Below are 19,750 nucleotides of genomic sequence, written 5' to 3' on the forward strand. Positions count from 1 at the left end.
CAGAGGTATTTTCTTTTATCCCTCTTCCCATCGCCCCTCCCCCTCCGTCAACTCGTGAGATGGGACGCGTGGTTGGTGTCGTTCCGGGCGGGTTGCCGTGTCGGTATCGCTGTTTCTGCATTTATTGGCCCGTCGGTGAGCGGCGATTTGTCCGACTTTGTTGGGGCAGCACACGAGATGCTGATGGCGTGGACAGCATGGCATGGCAGAGCTGGCTGCAATGGGATTTCGATGTTGCAGACCGCTTCTCTGAGGCGCAAGTGACATGGCATTGACAAGTCTGCTGCATCGGGGGGGCGCCGTACCCGTAGGCATGGACGGACGGGTCAACGTGTGCGGTGTGTGGATCATGGACCGTCTGGCTCCGGGGCCCAGGGCGGCCGTGTTCTCCTCTCTGCTCTGGTCAGCAGAGCCTTTGTGAGGATGTATACCGATGCCGTATGGGCTGATGTATACGCGGTATCGCGGGCGAATGAGTGCATAGCATATGTTCTTCAAGCGACATCCATGTCCGACGTGACGAGCAGAGCAACGATGCACGAGGGCAAAAAGCGCGGCGGTTCGTGTTGTGTTGCAGTGTCGTGCCGTGTGCGCTAGGTAGTAAGGCGAGGGCCAACTCAATCGGGTTCTTGGTGTCTGACAGTCGTCTGTTTTGGCAGGGCACGCACGAGTGACGCAGGCAACTGTGGGTGTTGTTAATTGTTCTTGTTGTTGTTATTATTGTGCAACGCAAGGGGAGATGACGATGCCAAAGTCAATCAGCGCAAATGTCATGCAGTTTCGATGGTAGGCCCTGGTATCGAAGTGGCCGAGAGTGGGCAAAGTTGGGATACCCATGGGGCGAAGCCGGACGCGAATTGACATCCTGTTGGTCTCCTAGCAGCGACACTACTTAGGCAGCTGTGGGCTGCTGGCGGTGCTCAATGCTTGTTGTTCATAAGTTGCCACCCGTTATTTCTGCTGTTGGTGTTGGTGTTGGTGCTGGTTTACGCGGTGATGGAAACATCAACAGAGGCATTAACAGAGGCATCAACAGTGGCAACGGCGGGTAGCAACTGGAATAGGTACGTAGCCAGGGCGGTCCTACAAAAGACGGTCGGTTGGGTGTTGGGTGTTGCGCCATTTGGCAGCAGAGATTGGATTCGAGCAGAGATGAGCCGACCAGCACTGGGATGGATTCGGAGCGTTATGCTGCTAGTCTTTAGTACCTAGGTACCTACCTTAGCTAACCAGGTGCCAGTGGTTGGTGGGCAACGTCTTTTCGTCTGTTATTCGTTCGTCTCTGGCAGACACAGGCTCTCATCACCGCCTCCCTGTTTTCTTCCTTCTCATCGCAATTTGTATTGTTTTCTAAGGTGGCAGGCGGGCGGGCAGGACGGAGAAGCCTGATCCGTTACTTGGTCCCTTCTAGCTCGTTTAGCTTAGGCAGGATGGTATTTGTAGGCAGGCCTGTTCCTCCCCTCCAACGCTCCTCCACTTGTTCCAGCCACACTGACTTCCCCACGGTACCTTCCCCGCCCCCCCTCGTCGCCGCAAGAAAAAAGTATCTGTATTTCTATTTGTATCATGAGAGGAAGGCTTTACTGACAACCGCTGTCAACTCGTGATCAATATACCTAGATGGTTGCAAACATCCATCGATCCTACGACAGATACCCACTACCGCTAGACTTGAATGATGTTTGATGCCTCTCCACAGCCCGACGACACACCCTGTACGATCGCCGGCGGTTCGCAGCAGCAACAGGGAAGCAAGCAACAGCAGAACCGAGCCTTGGGTTGGCCCTGTCGCCCCTGCTTGCCACGCATTCGCCATGATTGTTGGCAGCCCAGTCCCTTCGTTTCCCTAACCGCTGGCCTGTTCCTGCCCGGTCGGTCCTGGTTCCGGGCCCATCGGGCCATCCCTGCCTTCCAGCTGTTGGGTTGGTCCAGCAGGCCGGGCTGTGGGGTCTCTTGCTCTGCTTCTGCCGGTACCTACGTACCCGGTACGTGTTCGTACCTACCTACCTCGTGTCACTCGCAGCTTCCACTCCGCCTTCCGTCCTTCTGCTCCCTCACCTCATCAGCCCAAACCTGTCGTTCTCGCTGCACGTTGCTAGGTCGCTCCAGGTACCTTACGGTACGTATCATACCATCCCAAGTTCCCAACTGCCCCGTTTTGTCGTGTTGTGCCTGGCCTTTGCCTTCCTTGCCTTCCTTACCTTCCTTGTCGCTTTGCTTGCTTGCTGTGCCTTTCCTTTCCTCGCCTTGCGACCCTTGCCTTTCTTGTCCCGTCCCTTCCTCCCGCATTACCTTAAACCCCAACCGCAACCAGGCTCAGACCTCAAGACTCCCGCCCGACCTTGTCTCTTGCTTATTTTGTTTGTTTTTTTGGGTTCCCGATCGTTTTACTCTTCCCCAGCTTTCCTCTCCGACAGTCAAACTCCCAGCTCGAACATCGCCGAGACCGACGAGGCACTGGCATTGCGCCGACCTCTCCTTAATCCCCCACTCTCTCCCTCCTCTCACGCGCGCCGGCTCTACCTATCGATTAGGTACTGAATTTGCCCCGCTACTCCAGCAGACATCGTATCCACCCGCTGCCAGCAGCGCCCAACCGATCACATCTCGCCGTCGCGACAGCACAGCTTCCAGCTGCTACGAGAGCCGCTGCTGAAGCTGCACCCGTCGCCTTGCGCGCTGGTCCTCTTATGGTCGCATTATGATTTCCATGCAGCGTTCCCTTTCCTCGCCAGTTCGCATAGTGTCTGCTTGTACGTCGTCGCACACAGCCATACAATCAAAAACCACCTACCAACCTTCCTCCCCACGAGCTTCGTTTCTCCCATGTATTCCTTGCTCACATACTGATGCTTGCTGCGTGTTGGACCTACAGCTGCCTCCCAAGATGACGCGAACCAGCCCCGACCACCGACCCCTCCCTCCGAGACTTACAACACCTTCCGCTCCCGCCGTCAAAGGTCCCCGAGTCCCACCACCCGAAGCGCAGAGGCTGCCGTAAACATGCCCGTTCGCCGTAGCGAAGACGTGCCCAGGAGACCCGCCTCCAGGTCACACCAAAAGCCCGTGATTGCCCAGGCATCTACGCCTTCGCCCGTCAAGGTCACCATGGACCCTTCGTCCGAAGTACTGTCCGCATCCGCTGCTGGCAAGACATCCTCGCCTGCCCTCTCCCAGGCCCTTCTCCCCGACCCGTCCTTGTATGCGAATCCTCACCTAGCTCCCGAGCCCGACACCACGACCCTGGAAGAGCTCGCCCATTTGGTGAGACTGTCCAAATACCAGGAGCGCAAGCGCGCAAACACGAGGATACGTTTGCAGAGAAACCTCATCTCCACGGCCCTATCTGCCCGCCTGAACCGTTGCGGTGAGATTGCCAGAAAGAACTTGGTAGACTGTTTTCGATCCGATGACAAAAAGACCTTTGCCTCGCTCTTCAACGCCATTCACGATGTGCGCAAGAGCTGCGACGAGCTGCGACGCTATGCCCTTTTGGAACCAGAGATGGACTCTCTCCAGTCTCCTGCTTTGGCGTCGTCAGAAAACGTGGACACGCCACCCAATTCAACTTCGGGATCTAGTTCTCTTGGATCCATGACCCCTTTCCTCTCCGAATTGCCAGCCTCCGTCAGAGAAATCTTTCTGAACTTCCTGACTCAGATCAGGACCAACCCAGACTACTTGGCCGCGAGGTTGTGTTCCCTAACCCCCACAGAACTGAATGCTTTTACCTCGTTCCACCAGGGATCGGAACCTGTAGAATCCGTTCTGCCCTATCACGGCGGCCGCTCTTCAACCCGGAGTCACTCTGGTCCCAGTAGCCGAGGACCTGCCAGTTCACCCAATCCCATCGAACGCTTATTGTCTTTCCAGAGGCATGATCCTCTCTCAGCATTGGTCCATACCTGCTTTGCCAACTCCGCCGGCCCCGACAGCGCCGAAGATAGACGCCGAACCGAGATATGGGGAACGGCTCTAGCAAGACTCATCACCGAGTCCAAGGCCAGCAGCGAGCCCATGCTGATTTCCGTCCTAAATGTTTGGACTGCAATGCGCGATTGGTCCGGCAAGTCCAATATGGAATGGTATCTGATGAAGATCCTTGAGGATGGTGCCTTTCTTCTGGACAAAGCCGAGGACCAACACGGCACCAGGTTCAACCTTGCCGACTGGACCGCCAAGGATAGTATCGCTGCAGAGGAGTTCTACGACAGGGCCGTTAATGAGCTCTTCGAGATCATCGATGACGAGGATGCAACCGGTATTCCCGAAGGCCTCATCGAGCTGGGTAACGCCATTTTGAAGAAGCTGGACAGCAAGCTCGTTGATGGCACGCGCAACTGGTTTGTATACAAATGGCTCTTCTCCGTCTTCCTTCTCGGCGTTGTCATACACCCGGAAAGCCACGGCCTCATGGGCGATTACCATATCACAGAGTATGGCCGACAGAAGATCCTCAAGCAAGTCGCCATGAGGGCGCAACAGCTGGTTGTGGAAATCACCTGGAACAAGAAAGGAGCCGTCTCGACCCCACCCAAGATCCAGGGCCACGTGGACAGCATCTTGAACCGATTCAAACGGTCCCGGTCTCAAAGACCCCCGGCCAAGTTGCTGCCCGCCCGTTCCATTACCTCCCTCCGGGAGACCGTCGAGGTCCATCCGTACCTGGTCGTGAGCCCAGCTGACCTGGTCACGCTTATCAACGTCTTGTTTCCTGAGCGCCGGCCTATGTCGGCCCAGTCCAGCGGTTTTAGATCAGGGGCCCCTTCCATCTCTGGCTTTTCGACGGTTTCTCAGCCCATCTCCATGGGTGCACCTCGGAGTAACTTCGACACGGCTTCGATTCTCAGCACGAGTGCCTCGTCGGTTCTCAGCGATGCTACAACGTCTCGCGAGACGAATACGGAAGAGCATAGGACTGGCTCACCTCAGCGCTACTCGCCCCCTGTCTTGGACCCCTTGGCCCAAAGACGCCTGAGCAATTACGAGGACGACGGTTATCGCCTACGCTTTGCCCTTCGCGAACTGGGCGCCCAAGTTGGAATGGACGTCGTACAGGGCTCATGTCACCCTTGCGCTGAACGATGGGCCGTTTTGTTCATCTCGGCAGATGGGAACAGTTTGTCGAGCCAGATGACCTACGACCCGGACGAAGAAGTCGAAGATGAGGAGAATTCCTCAACCAGCGACACTGATGATGACGAGATTGACGAAAAGCCGGAGCTAGACAAGGACTACCATCAGCTGAGAGATTCGATCCTGAAACTCGTCGAGGATTTTGAAATCCCGCCAAGCATTGAAGCGGAAGGTGCCCGCGCACAATTCAGCAATCGGGCCACCGGCATTAAGAAGTATCGATCCAAGAACAAGATCATTACTGCTGAAAAGACCACGTCCAGCAGAAATCCTTACCGTAGGCACGACGCCGAAGCGCAGGCAAGCCCCTCGCGGGATAACTTTACAGACGTTGACAATGACAAGCCGTCCACAAAAGAGGCGGAGAAAAGGGCGGAAGCTGACGCGGAGCCGCCCTCAGTGCTCATCGCCATGCTCACCGCCGCCTCTGCTCAATCTCGAGCCCAAGCTGACTTTGTGTCGGCGCATCTGTACTGGAAAACGCTGCAGCAGCTCAACACACTCAACTCCGAGTCTCTGCGGCGGAACGGCTTTGCAATACTCTTGAATATTTTCTCCCGCGGACCGCGGGATTCGATCCGCCGCTGCGCGTCCGCCATCGAAGAATACGACGCCTGGCTCGTCTGGCTCAAGCAAAGCCAGGAGCGACATGAAGGACTCATTGATGCCATGATGAAGCGCTTGCGCGCTCTTCGTGACAAGATGTGGTACGTCACGGACGTTCGCAATTCCGCACCCTACGAGCAGAGCCGCAATATTTGTGCTGCCCTCAAGACCATGGGTATGCCACGGCGGTATAGCTCATACCAGCGCAATCGTGCCCATCATTCGCGAGGACCTGCGTCGAGCTATCTGTATCGCACAGAGACGCAGATCATGGACCTACTCGCTGCTTCCGAAGAACAGGGTGGGCCCAACAAGTTGAGCGATGACCAGGCAGACAAAACTTCGCGCTGGCTTCAACAGGCAGGGGTCGAAAACTTTTGCTGCGGTGAGGAACGCATACACAGGTTCTGTTGCGAGGTGGACACCTGCATATCAAAGTTGGTCGGCGAATCGATCATGGATGGCCCCGTCCTGTGGTCGAGTGAGCTGTACCAACGGGACAGACGGAACCTGGAGACGAGCAGACCCGGCCCTCGGGACAGAGACCACCCGTATGACGACACGGCGAGCGTCATGAGTGACCCGGACCGCAGGTTCATGTCTACCGGTCGGCCTAGCTCTGTTCGGGACCTGCGTGCCATGTCGGCTCACAACTCAAGCCAGCAGTCATTTGACTCTGGCAGCTACCGTTTTTCAAGGGCAAGCACAGTCTTGTCCGACATTATCGATGGACAGGACTATTTCGGCGTCTCGTCGCCCGTTCACACCATCGACTCCAGTTCTACGTTTTGGTCGCCGTTCCAATCGGCGATCTCGCCGAGTTCGACGACGTCCCGGGCACACTCTCCAACAACAAGCATGACCAACCTGTCCAGCGTGTTCCAACAACCTCACCCCCACTCACTGGGCTCTCACGCAAGCCACTCAACCGGCAGGCCGGGTACTTCGGCATCGTCTAATGAGACGATCCATCAACAGCGTCTTTCGGAAGACAAGGCCCGCTTCCTCAACGAGCTGCGCCAGACGCTGGTTAGCCTACTGCTCTCCGATTTGGGTACTCTCGTCTTTTCGCGCGGGTCAGAGACGGACGACTGGTTTTCCACTTTGGGCCAAGAGTGTATCGACAGGCGCAATGCCCTCGATAGACGGGCACGGCGATCGGGTAAATCTGGCAAACTGTCGCTCAGACCGCGTGTCATTGAAAAGAAGAAGAGCTTTGGCAATTTGCGAGGTGCTGGCGAGACAGACAAGAACTCGGAAACCACGGAAATTGGAAGCGCCACAGGAAACGACAGCCCGGCGACAAGCGACACCGTCTCCGCCCGGCCCAAACTGAACCTGAAAGAGTCCACGCCCGAATTCCCTTTCAAGAAGGCTTTCCAGCGCCTGCTCCGCATGTTTAGTGTCCATCCAAACCCTCACGCCAAACTGAGCGCTCTATACGAGCTACAACAACTTATCATCGCATCTTTGGCCAGCAGCTCGCGGAGGTCGAGGCTGGGATGGAACAGACAAGAATTCGTGTCGGGCCCAAGTGACGACTCCGCAGGGCACGGTCGCCCGAACCCTCTCGAAGAAGCAATCGACAACGTCAGAGGAAGACGTTCGCATACACTGCTGCAATCACCCCCAACCGCGCCACCTCCCATGGGGCCTCACCAGATGCGCCAGAGCAACACGGAGAATCGCAACGGTGTCTCGGGCAACTCATCAACGACTGATGCTGTCACAAACGTTCTGCGGACACTCTTCCGAGACGCGTCCATCCGCCCAAAGACGCTCTTCCGAGATTTGCAGTTCATCGCCGCCTTTGTCCACCCGTCCATCCTCGACAACACAGACAAGGGCACCGCATTCTGGGACGCGGGTCTTGCTGCGCTGGGCCTCAAACAAGAAGTATGCCGCACCATGATTGAGGTGGCGGACGAGGTGCAGGGGGTGTACACGAGTACTCGCAAGATGACGAGTGATGCACCCGTTCAAGATGTGGAGCGGCTGGAAACCGACTCGCCGCCTCCAGTCACAACGGCCTACAGTTTGGCACAGGCAGGAAGGATGTGGACCATCACGGCAAAGGAGGGCCTTCCCACAGCTCAGCGAGAGTTGGCAATCTTCTACCTCTCCAACCCCGAGCTAGTAGAGCGGACCACGTTACCTCTTTCCAAGCCACGCGAGGTCTTCAAGCAGGCCGTCATGGACAAATACGCAGGCGCGTCTGGAAGAACCGGCCCCGGCGCCAGGCTCTATGCTGGGGATCGAAACCGCGCGTCTGCGGGTGCCTCCGGTCTAGGGGGTTCTGTTGGCTCTCAGCATGCGGGCCAGGATCCAAGCTCCAAAGACGGAGATGTTCGCAGCGACCCCGCGTTGATGTGTGTGGCTGTCCATTTCTTCCAGGCGGCAGAACAAGGAGGCGACGAGCTTGCTACTTCGTTCCTCCGCCAGAATGAGTTCAATGCCATGGGTTAGATGGCAGGCGTTGGATTTACGACATGATGCCCATTTTCATTTCACTTTTCACGACTTGTATTTGTTCCCTTCTCAGTACCTCCAGCCAAGCTGGGCTGTTGGACTATTTACGATCTCAAACGTTCTGTTCGCAAATGCATACATATATACGCATACATACATAGTGGCATGGTAGCATCTGCACTGGGAGGTTGGTCTTGAGATCGTTGCTACTTGGCAACAATGGAGTAGATGGTGTTGCTCTTCAAACCCCCTCCCCATATGCCCCCTTTTTCCCCCTCCCTTTTCTTTTGGCAGCGGTTACATGGACTTTATGGAGGATATACCACTTTTCTACGTGTCATCATGACTATGATATGAAATACAGACTTGGATCTATCTATGAAATTGCATTCTCGGTAATGTGACGCCCCGACAAAACTGGGTTTTGACGAGTGGCCCAGCAGCGTCGGTGTACTAAGGGAAGTTTTTGTTTTAAAGATCATAATAAACCTCGAGAAGGACGAGGCCATGTGGGCTCTACAGATGCTACAGGACAATACCGATATGGGGCGAGACTCGGAAGTTCACAGTGACGGAATCAGTGTTGTTGTATTATGTTCGCCTTGATGGAAGGGCACATGTGTAATCAACATGCGTATAGGACGACAAAATGCAACTGGAAATCAAAAATGCTACCTGCCATATGTGTTGGCTCATGGTCGATGCCATGTTGCCGAAGTAGCACACCTCCTTTCCCCCCGTAATACACTAGCTTGTGCCCTCCCTTTTTTTTTGCGTGCACAGCGTAGAGTGTTAAAGCATACGATTTGTCTCTGGAGACCCCGGACGCCTTTCCCCGTTTTAGTTCTTTCTTTCCGAGAAAGAAATTGAAAAAGAATTCATATCCACGTCAACCATTCCAAACCTTGACCGTTTTCTGGCTTCTTTTCGTTGAGAGCCTCCTTTTCCTTTTTCTGTCTTTTTGATAACCAGCGCCTGCCCCGCCATCATGAAAAGCATGTTTCTGGCGACCACCGCGAGGCGTCTACTGTCCTCTGCCGAAGCGTATGTCAAAGTCCTTGAGCACGCTCATGATGCTTGCCGCCTCGACCTCGATGGGTAGGCGGGACGGCGAGGGTAGCGTTTGGCCCGGCTTGGGCGCGGCGCGCAGCTTGGGCAGCCATGAGCCTATGTCATCGGCGGCCTTCTCGAAGTTGCGATGGCTGGACAGGGTCTGATAGGCCTCAGCGCAGCTCAGGCTCAGTCCAAGCCTGCCCTTGGTTGGGAGGCGCGGAGGCGCGGACTCGGACTTGCAGCATCCGCCGCCGGGGCCAGCACCACCGCAGCAGCCCCCACCGCCGCCGGAGGCGCTGTCACCACTGCGCTCAAAGTTTGCGGACAGTGCGCGGCAGAAGAGACCAGACTTAGGATCAGCAAGACACTGGGCACAGGACCCGGGTCCCTTGGGGCCGCAACCGCGGGAGACCGGGGCGCTGGGCTGGGTAGTCTGGGGACGGGGGCGGAGCTTGACGGCGCCGTCGGCGTTGATCTCTATTGGCATGGGTGGGGGGACGGCGTCATTCTCTGAGGGGGGAGGAGTTTGGGTCTGTTGAGAGTAGGCGGGGGGAGGACCATAATCGGTAGTGGCCGGGGGGCCAAGGGCCATGGAAGTGTCGGCGCAGAGGCAGTAGCTTCCATCCTTGCAAAACCCGCACGAGTCCTTGAAGGACACGGTAGGAAGCTGGGGCTGAGGCTGCATCAGTGAGGTCGATGGCGGTTGTTGTTGCTGCTGCTGCTGCTGTACGGGTGCCTTTTTGGAGAACATGGCAGTGAAGTCGATCTCGGTCTCCTCCTCTGGCGGAGTCGGCTCGGTGCGGACACGTTTCTCGGTGGAAGTGTGGGCCGATGGTGACGGCGCCCTCTTCAGGTCGGAAATGATGGCGCTTTTGATAGTTTCTTCAAGGCACGCGCATCGGCCTCCAAGAGTGCAGTTACCGCATCCTGTGACGGTGTCGGTAAGAATCTCGTTGGCGCAGGCGCAGCCGTCAGGGCCGCATGAGCCGCAGCCAAACGGGGCGGGGGAGTCGTCCATGTGGGTCGAGTCCTGGGGGGAGACGATCTGCGAGATGGAAAAGGGCTGGTTTGAGTGGCCGACCGAGGGAGTAGGGGGCTCGTGGTGGGTGAGCTGTGAGTCCCGACGGCGAGGGGACGGCAGACGTCTAGGGGCCGTCGCATGATCGCTCCAGCGCCTTTTCTGACCTTCGAGCTCGGTCTCAGCCTTGACGCGGTCCTTCCTCTCGCGGTCCAGCATGTTCTCGAGGACGAGGCATCGGGACTTGAAGGACTGCAACTCCATCTCCAGGCCGTGCACCCTGTCCTTGAGGTCTTTCTCGGCCTTTTCATGGCCTTCGCGGATCTCCTCGAGCTGCTCCTCCAGCTCGCCGACCCTCGCGGCCCTGCGCTCGCGGAAGGCCCGCTGGGCAGCGCGGTTCTGGGCCTTGCGCTTGGTGGGCGGGGTGTCGGTGGCGGGCTTGCGGCCGGGCTTCGGCCTGGGAGGGATAACCCATTCCTTGGTAGTCATGGACATCTTGGGCGCCTCAGTCATGGGCGGCGGGCTGATGACGGAGGCCATGGACATTTTGTTCAGGACCTGGGGGACCTGGGGCGGCCTGGCTGAAATGGGTTGCGCAGCGTTGGGTCTGATGGCGGGAAGCTGATGCGGGGCGTGGGAAGCATTTGTCGGGCCGATCGAGGTGGGCGTCGGCGCTCCGCCGGGAGTGCTTGCGGCGGGCGAAGCGGCGGAGGCGGGGGTGGAAACAACCGAGTTGGAGCGGGATGCGGAGCTGTAGACGCTTCGGGCGTCGGTCGTTGGTGGTGAGGCGACGGGGGAAAAGGTCGATGAGGCGTGGTGATGGTGGGAAGAGGAGGGAGAAGAGGAGGAGACGGTGGTGGAAACACCTGAGGCGGCCATCATGGAAAGGACGAACGAGCAGCAGCAGGGTGGATCCGCGGGCGGGGTTCGGTATGGCCGCTCATTCGCTGGCGGATGGGGGGATGCAGCCACGACAGCTGGGAGGCGCTGGGCACAGGTGGCAGAACGGTGGGCTGCAGAAATTTGCCGGCTGGTAAATCCGAGGATGCGGTTCGGCTCAGGTCGGCTGTCAATGACGGAACGAGACGATGGGCTTAGAAGTGATGAAGCGCCAGAAAAAGAACAAAACAAGAACGTGCGCAACGTAACGGATCGTGTGGCGTTTTTTTCTTAAGAAAAAAATGGGGGGAAATAACAGCTTTGTTTTCGTCGAACTGGAATCGGAGTCGTCCAAAGAGTTGTCGCAGTGGTGATGGTGGGTGATTTGGGCTGATGCCGAGAAGAGATTTGAGCAGATGTCCCCCTACTGCAACTGTAACTGCAAAGCTGATAGGCCTGTGTCTGGCCTGCAATGCACACGCAAACACGGGTCTGGCAACGTGTGTTTTCCCGAAGAGTGAGTGAGAGTTTGGTCAAATGCGATCGTTGTGTTGGCGGTCGCGTGTAAGTGGGTTTCGAGTAGCAATGAGTCTGAGAATGGGAAGGGAGCGAGAAGCCGAGGGATTGTTTGTGAGTGTTGGTGATGAGGAAAAGTTTGTTCTGTTTCCTGTTTCTTCCGAAGCCCCGAATATCGTGCGGACTGGTGAGAGATGGTTGCGTTGGTTTGTTGGGGGAACCGACAACAAGAACAAAAGGAGCGGAGGGGGGGGGGAGGGGATTGGAGGAACACGAGGGACTGGAGGGGGTGTGAAGAGGGGGGGAAGGGGGGATTGAAGAAGGATTTTTTGATCTGATTGATAAGATTATGTTGCTCGCAAGGCCCCCACCCAGGGCCTGTCGCTAGTCTCGCGCGGTACCTAGGCAAGTCACTGTACTGGTTTTCTCTCCGGTTTTTTCGGTCTTTTTTTTCCCTCTCACCAGGAAGCCCCAGACTTTCTACGGATACAGCCCACCCACTCACTCGTCTCTCACTTACTCATTCGCTAAGTACTCACCCGCTTGCTTCCACACTGCTCTAACCCTCATGATTCCCACAACTTCCAGCCTATCCTCTTGCGGATGGTCGTAACAGGTACACACTGTCGGGCCAAGCTAAGGTGGAATCGTTCGATGACCTCCATGTGGCTTTCCGGCTTCCAGCTCCATTCCGGGCTGCGATCTCGGATCATGTTTCGCTGCGCTCGACGCTTGCACAGCCCGACTTTTCCCACAGATCACCGCCCTGAATGCGCTGAGGGACCCACCATCGTTGACTCTGATCCCCGGCCGCTGCTGGGTTTCCGTGTCGTAAGAGCGCCGGAGCCAGCCCCCTCACCATCCTGATTCCTCCGTCGCCTTTCCAGCCCAGACTCCACGGTGTCAAGTAACAGCGCGAGTACAGTACGAATGATTCGTACGCATATACTTACCTTCACACTTACCACATCCCGAAGGGCCTTGACCTCATCAGGGTCTGCCCCGATGTCGCACTGGTTCCGCATGTGCGTGGGAGCATGGGCAGTATTGAGCGTGGGATAAAGTTGCATCTCCCTACGAAGCCTGTCTCATCATTGACAAATGAGAAGTACCCTTTGTCCGATGACTCGTCTCGTATACCGAAACGTCAGCTATGGGGGTCGAGAGCGTCAAGAAACTCATGAAAATGCCCCTTGGAGTTGAACGACGTTGGCTTGAAATAGAATCTAATGGCAATTTTGATTTTTTTTGACAGCAAGTATGGCCCAATGAATCCGACTCGAACAAGCTGCACTGCCAACAGACGAAAGTTTTACAGTGAGAACCATGCAACACAAGACAAAAACCGCTCCGAGGAGAGAGTACATGATAATGGGGAGTTTATGCCGCAATGGAACCTCTGTCGTGTGTCACCGCTAGTCGTCCAATTGCCTTGGGCCAGTTCATCAGAGAGATCAGGAGGTACATGATAAGATGTAACCACCCACCGTTCCTTTGACCTCAATCCGGATTACCGACCGAGCGTGCATGGCATCCCACACACACCACACCTTCAGTCTGAACAATCATTGGATTCAGCCCCTTGACGGTTGTGTCCTCCCGCACGCTCACATGAGACGCTCGATTTTCGGGCATAAACCTCTCACTCACTCCCATACCCTCTCACCCTCCGCCGTTGAGTTCACTGTGTGACTCTTTACGAACTGCCTCTTGCTCAGCCCACAGTTTTCACTCTGCACAATCAGATCGGTCCTTTCCATGCCATAATTTGCTGGTTAGAGTGGAGGCAAGGAAAGGTGGGAGCCGCAAGAAGTGACCAACAGAATGCGCACATCACACTGCATCGGGGCGACGGTAATTGTCGGCGTTCACCAGGCCTCGCAGGTGGCGCCCTGAAGGCGTTGCCTCACAAGGGACTCCCTTCCTGCGAGTCAGCGCCAAGTACGCCGGACTAGCCCAGGCTCCTTGTCATTGTTTTCTGAAGCCCAACGGTAATTCTTGGAGGAAACAAGCTGTGGCCGCTTACACAGTGGTTGCAATACACACAACGCTACAAAGTGTTTGCTGTGTGCATTCGTCGTGGTGTTTACTCTCGAGTCTTGTTCTGAGCTTCGCCGATCTCTCTCGCCAATGACCGCATTGGAGATGATGATGTGCCGTCATCGTCGCAAGAGCCGAGCGGGACATGTTCACTTTCAGTTTCACTGGTCAGATTCTATCCAATCCTAAGCCAAAACATTCTGGAGTACCTAAGTGGTACGTACGATGTAGTTGGGGCCCATAAAGGTCAAGCGTACGTACGATGTAGGTAGGTACCGCGTCGTAAGTACGAGCACAGGGAGTGGTATCCGTCCAGAGTATCCGTAAGGTACAGTATAGATACAGCACTCCTACCGCTTGCGCAACCGTGTCCATTGAGAGCTGTGGGAATTCGGTGGAGCTCCTAGCGCACTGTTCACGCCTCCCTTTCCCACAGTGAATCCCCTGCGAAACCCAATCCGGCTTCTCAAGAAGCTGCATGGCTCCAACAAAGTCGTGCGAAGCGGAACCACCACCACTACTACCAAATCGCACCTCACGAACCACATCCCAACAATTCCCGATCCCGATTCTCCAGCCTGGGTAGCAAAAACCACGCCTTGCTCCGAGCTCCAACGCCTTACACCGACTCGCCGACCGAGGCCACCTTCACGGCACGTAACGTACCAACCAACCAACCACACGCACGCCCACATCCATCATCCAGGCGCTCAAACTATACACGCATACGCGCACATATACACAGACAGCAGCATGGCCAACCTCGGCATCCAATCACCGACCCGGCAAACGGCCGCCTTTCACCTACCCTCGTCGTCCTCTTCCTCGGCCGCCAGCGACGACGACGATGCCCCGCTGCCCTTCCCTGCCGCCCTTCCCCGATCCGACTTCCTCGCCCCAGACTTCCACCCGGCAAACTACCTCTCCGCCCTGCCGCACCGCCACCAGACCCTCGATGACCTGAAGGCCGAGCTACGCGACCGCAGCGCCGCCATCAGCGCTGAGCTGCTCGAGCTCGTCAACGGCAACTACACCGCCTTCCTGTCGCTCGGCAGCGAGCTGCGCGGCGGCGACGAGAGGGTTGAGAGCGTCCGCGTCGCCATGCTCGGCTTCCGGAGGGCCGTCGAAGAGATCAAGGCAAGGGTACGCACGAGGAGCGAGGAGGTCCAGGGGCTGAGCGGCGATTTGAGGGAGGTGAGGAGGGGGATCGAGGCGGGGAGGAAGATGCTGGAGCTGGACGAGCGGGTATCTGCGCTCGAGGAGCACCTCGCGCTGGCGAGCTTGCCTGGGAAGGCCTCGCCGGACGATGAGGACGACGAATGGGATGCGGATGACAGCGAAGAGGATGAGGAGGATGGGGAGGAGGGCGGCGCTGGTGGGCTCGTGGCGAGCAGTCCCGCAAAGCTGGCGGGCTTTGCGCAGGACTTCTGCATCATCGAAGCCCTGGCAGATGCCATCGGACGTGAAGTCCAGTTCGTCGTCAAGACGGAGGCGCGCATGACGAGGTGTCGAAACACCATCCTCCTCGACCTCGGAACGGCAATGAAGGAGGCGCGGAAGGCAGGGAATAAGGGCCAGGCGAGAGTAGTCAAGTACCTCGGCCTTTACGGATTGTTGAACGCCCAGGCAGAGGCGATCAAGGCCCTCAAGAGCAGCTGAGTGTGGAGGCCGCTCTTTGGCGGACACATGGAAAGGAAGCCCCCGCTGGCAAGAACAACAAGTAGCGATGCATATGATACCCCCTCCTCGGATCTCCGACATGTTCTAAAGCGCTATGCCACTTTTTTTGATACACGTGTAATAAACAACATATGATACATTTTGATCTTACCCCCCCCCCCCCCCCCCCCCCCCAAATACACGCTGCTCGCGCGTCGCCCCTTTTGTCGTATTATACAAATCACATGACGTTAGACAAGTGAGCCGGCGTGACCTTCTCGTCCGTCGAGCCATAGTTGCCGTTCAAGCTGAAACCCGGGCCGTGGGAGGTGCTCAGCACGACCTCGTGGACCTCCTTGTGCGTGTCGAGCTGGGCGATGTCGTCCTTGATGTGGGCAACGAATGCCTTGACGTTAGCCGACAGCATCTTGGGGGTGAAGCCAAGCTGGCCGATGGCCATGCGGATGGCGCCCATGCGCTCGCGGTAGTTGTCGGCGCCCATGGTCTCGCGGATGGCGCCTGAGATGTTGTCGGTGATGGTCTTCATGCGGCGGTTAGGCATCAGACCCTTGGGGCCGAGGATGCGTCCCAGCGCCGCCTTGTTGAGGGCGGCCTCGCTCTCGGTATGGCAGATGAGGCGGTTGAAGACGATGTTCTCGTTACGGATGGCCTCGAAGAGGGACGCCTCGCCCGCGACGACGGCGCCGGCCTGGATGGCCTCCTGCGCGATCTGGCTGCCCTCAGGGCAGATGACACCCACGCGGACGTCCGACTTGACGGGGTTCGGGAGGCGGATGCGGTTCTTGACGACGGAGCCGTTGCGCGGCGTCTTGAGGTGGACGGAGATCTCGTACTTGACGGCCTGGGGAGGGCGGCCGACTTCGTAAGCGCGGAGGTAGCTGCAATCAAGGTCAGTCAGCATGGGTGATGTGGATGTATGGTATATATGTCTGTATCTTACCGCATGGCGTCGCAAAGGGAGAACTGGGGGCAGTTCTGGACGTTGTATGTCTTGAAGTCCTTGGGGACCTTCTTCTTCTTCTTGTCCGTCTTCTTGCTGCCTCCCTGGTTGCTCGCGCATCGTGTCTGGGCGACGGATGGGACGAGGAACCGCGGTATCGTGCAGACCATCGGTCTTGTCGAGGCGGAGAGGGTCAGACGAGCCATTGAGGCCATGCATTGGGTTGTTGACGCCATCACGGGGGCTTAGGTATACGTGAAATTCAAGGATGCAGCAACACCAAACCAAGCTGGGGGGGCCGCTCAACGATTTGTCGCGTGTGAAGCTCTGGCCCAAGAAGACTGCAGAAAAAAGGTTGCTGCCTGGTCGTTGAGGCTGCAATCGCTATCTTATCGATCGAGTATCGCTTATCAAAAGACCGGCCCGGTCCCGGTGTGAGCGGCACGTACTCGGGCCTTTCGAACAAACCAGTCTCATCCGAATTCATCTTGAAGGAAGAGTCATAAATCTCTTTTTTTTCTTTAGGCCTGGAATCATTTTGCATAAAAGCTTTGGCTTAAGAGAAAGGATTTCTTCTGGTTCTTACATTTTTTCCAATTTCTTTGTAGAACATCTTATTCTGCCAGGACAAGAGGCAGGTCCCCATTCGCAGGTACTACCACTCAGTCCACCACTGGACTCGGCCATCCTCGCTGAGCCACCAATCAAATCAATTGTCTCCCCGTTCCGTCTGAGCTACTCTCGGTGAGTCGGTGAGCCACCCCGAGGCGTTACCCCTCCATGAATTTTACCCCCACCACGAAATATCAGCCACTCGCAGCATTTGACTCACGATACATCAGGACCATCCTGCCCATCGTATCCTCCCCGACCTCTTGATAGTCTCAATTGGATCATAAAATCGCCATCATGAAGGCCGAGGAGCTCCAGACCCTTCCCACCGCGCTGGCCGGCGACTTCAAGTCGATCGAGCCGCACCTCCGCGCTCTCGACAAGCACCTGACGCTGCGCACCTTCGTCGAGGGCTACTCGCTGGGAGACACCGAGACCAAGATCTGGCAGACTCTCAAGCTGAACAAGGTTGCTATGGGCTTCATCCGCAAGGGAACTCTGGCCAACCTCACCCGTTGGTACGTCATGACCGCCGCCCCTCCCGGTTCCTCGTCTGCTCTGGTGTCCTAAGAAAGCTGATCACACAATCCCCAGGTTCACCTTCATCGAGACCACCCACCCTGAGATCCAGGCCGAGACGAACGCCGCCGATGCCGAGCGCAAGGCCAAGGTTGCCGCTGCCAGCAAGAAGGGCGCCAATTACTCGCTATCTCTCCAGAACGCCGAGGCCGGCGTCGTCACCCGTTTCCTCCCCGAGCCCTCGTTCGTGCCCTTCTCCCCATGGTCGTTCATGACATGAAAAGCAGCCCACCGCTAACTACGCAACGCCAGAGGATACCTTCACATCGGCCACGCCAAGGCGGCGCTCCTGAGCGACTACTTTGCCCACGAGGCCTACAACGGCAAGCTCCGCCTCCGTCTCGATGACACCAACCCCGCCAAGGAGAGCGAGGAGTTCCAGGACGCCATCGTCGAGGACCTTAAGATGATGGGCATCACCCCCGACGCGCTCTCCTACACCTCGGACTACTTCGACTACCTCTACGAGACCTGCGTCCGTCTCATCAAGGAGGGCCACGCCTACGCCGACGACACGGAGCAGGAGACGATGCGCAACGAGCGCACCGAGGGCATCGCATCCAAGTGCAGAGACCGCAGCGTCGAGGAGAATCTGCGCATCTTCGAAGAGATGAAGAACGGCACCCCCGAGGGCCTGAGCAACTGCATCCGCGCCAAGATCTCAGTCGACAACGTCAACAAGGCCCTGCGAGACCCCGTCATCTACCGCTGCAACATCGAGAACAAGCACCACCGCACCGGCGACAAGTGGAAGATCTACCCCATGTACGACCTCGCCTGCCCCGTCGTCGACTCCCACGAGGGTGTCACTCACGCCCTCCGTTCCACCGAGTACACCGACCGCAACCCCCTCTACCAGTGGTTCATCGACACCCTGAAGCTGCGCCAGGTCTACATGCATGACTTCAGCCGCATCAACCTCGTCCGCACCTTCCTCTCCAAGAGAAAACTCGCCAAGATCGTCGAGAAGGGCACCGTCTGGGGCTGGGACGACCCGCGCATGCCCACCATCCGTGGTGTGCGCAGACGCGGCATGACCATCCCTGCCCTCCGCGAGTTCATCATCAAGCAGGGGCCCAGCCGCAACGTCGTCAACATGGACTGGGCGTCGTTCTGGAACATCAACAAGAAGGTCATCGACCCTGTTGCGCCGCGTCACACTGCCATCCTCGAGAAGGACGCTGTCAAGGTCAAAGTCATCGGCGCCGACGCCCCCGCGGCCCCGCGCACCGAGGACAAGCCCAAGCACCCCAAGAACCCCGACGTCGGCACCAAGAAGGTTGTCTTCTCGAGCGAGCTCATCCTCGACCAGGCCGATGTCAAGAGCTTCAAGAAGGACGAGGAGTTCACCCTCATGGGCTGGGGCAACGCCTTCGCGCGCGAGATCGGCGCGACGGACCCTATCACCGATCTCACGGTCGAGCTCCACCTCCAGGGCGACTTCAAGACGACGGACAAGAAGGTCACCTGGCTCTCTACGGCTGGCACCAAGCTCGTCAAGGCCGAGCTCTGGGACTTTGACTACCTCATCAACAAGGACAAGCTCGAGGAGGACGACGTGCTCGAGCAGGTCCTCAACCCCAACACCTCGACCATGGAGACGGCGTGGTGCGACGCCGGCGTCGGTGAGCTTAAGAAGGACGACATCATCCAGCTCGAGAGAAGGGGCTTCTTCCGCGTCGACAAGGGTCTCGACGAGGGCGACGTCGTTGTTCTGTTCAACATCCCCACCGGCAAGGCCAAATAAGTCGTGCCAGTTTGTTTTCTCCGCCATTTGTAGCTAGATACAAGGTCATGAAAGAAATGATGAATTGAAGCATGAACTCAAGAGGACGGGGCGTCTTGCTATATACTCTGTTTCGAATGTGATTCTATCCTACCTATGTCGGAAAAGATAAGTAAGACGGGATAAGGGCGCATAGCTACGCTTGTTGCGGGCGAGTGTGTTACTCCCCCGCCTGACATCATTGAATACACTTTCAACTTGTCCCTGCGGACGGAATTAACACCACAAGTTTTCAAGAAATCGCTGCTTCAGGCCAGTTTCAATGCGATTGATGGAATTTCTCTGGTAGAACACCAACGGCAACCGACGAACCTACTCATATGTTTCTGATGAGAAGCTGGGCATCGATCCGTGTGGAGAGACAATCAGACCATTGGTACATCAGCTCACTGTAGCCACTCCAGCTTCCCAGTGGCCTGCGGAAGAATGGATTGTT

At 57.0% G+C, this 19,750-nt stretch overlaps 5 protein-coding genes across 5 annotated transcripts; 3 read left to right on the plus strand and 2 right to left on the minus strand.

Annotated features, from left to right (window-relative positions):
• Nucleotides 1-2,693: 2,693 nt before the first annotated feature.
• Nucleotides 2,694-9,201, plus strand: CDEST_04175 (uncharacterized protein). Its single transcript, XM_062920334.1, has 2 exons — nucleotides 2,694-2,753; nucleotides 2,876-9,201. The coding sequence occupies exons 1-2, from the start codon at nucleotides 2,702-2,704 to the stop codon at nucleotides 8,206-8,208; spliced, it is 5,385 nt and encodes a 1,794-aa protein (XP_062776385.1). The 5' UTR covers nucleotides 2,694-2,701; the 3' UTR covers nucleotides 8,209-9,201.
• A 34-nt stretch (nucleotides 9,202-9,235) lies between these two features.
• On the minus strand, nucleotides 9,236-11,161 carry CDEST_04176 (Putative basic-leucine zipper domain, Hap4 transcription factor, heteromerization; the record flags this gene model as incomplete). Its single annotated transcript, XM_062920335.1, has 1 exon — nucleotides 9,236-11,161. The coding sequence occupies one exon, from the start codon at nucleotides 11,159-11,161 to the stop codon at nucleotides 9,236-9,238; it is 1,926 nt and encodes a 641-aa protein (XP_062776386.1).
• Nucleotides 11,162-14,148: 2,987 nt separating this feature from the next.
• Nucleotides 14,149-15,569, plus strand: CDEST_04177 (uncharacterized protein). Its single transcript, XM_062920336.1, has one exon. The coding sequence runs from the start codon at nucleotides 14,471-14,473 to the stop codon at nucleotides 15,374-15,376; it is 906 nt and encodes a 301-aa protein (XP_062776387.1). The 5' UTR covers nucleotides 14,149-14,470; the 3' UTR covers nucleotides 15,377-15,569.
• CDEST_04178 (Putative ribosomal protein uL1) lies at nucleotides 15,569-16,662 on the minus strand. The gene is made up of 2 exons (XM_062920337.1): nucleotides 16,338-16,662; nucleotides 15,569-16,275 (listed from the first exon to the last, which is right to left on the minus strand). The coding sequence occupies exons 1-2, from the start codon at nucleotides 16,571-16,573 to the stop codon at nucleotides 15,618-15,620; spliced, it is 894 nt and encodes a 297-aa protein (XP_062776388.1). The 5' UTR covers nucleotides 16,574-16,662; the 3' UTR covers nucleotides 15,569-15,617.
• A 212-nt stretch (nucleotides 16,663-16,874) lies between these two features.
• On the plus strand, nucleotides 16,875-19,612 carry CDEST_04179 (Putative large ribosomal subunit protein bL25/Gln-tRNA synthetase). Its single transcript, XM_062920338.1, has 4 exons — nucleotides 16,875-17,089; nucleotides 17,180-17,467; nucleotides 17,544-17,711; nucleotides 17,781-19,612. The coding sequence occupies exons 2-4, from the start codon at nucleotides 17,247-17,249 to the stop codon at nucleotides 19,273-19,275; spliced, it is 1,884 nt and encodes a 627-aa protein (XP_062776389.1). The 5' UTR covers nucleotides 16,875-17,089; nucleotides 17,180-17,246; the 3' UTR covers nucleotides 19,276-19,612.
• Nucleotides 19,613-19,750: the final 138 nt, after the last annotated feature.

This window comes from Colletotrichum destructivum, chromosome 3 (assembly GCF_034447905.1).
Source record: "Colletotrichum destructivum chromosome 3, complete sequence".
NCBI lineage: Eukaryota > Fungi > Ascomycota > Sordariomycetes > Glomerellales > Glomerellaceae > Colletotrichum > Colletotrichum destructivum.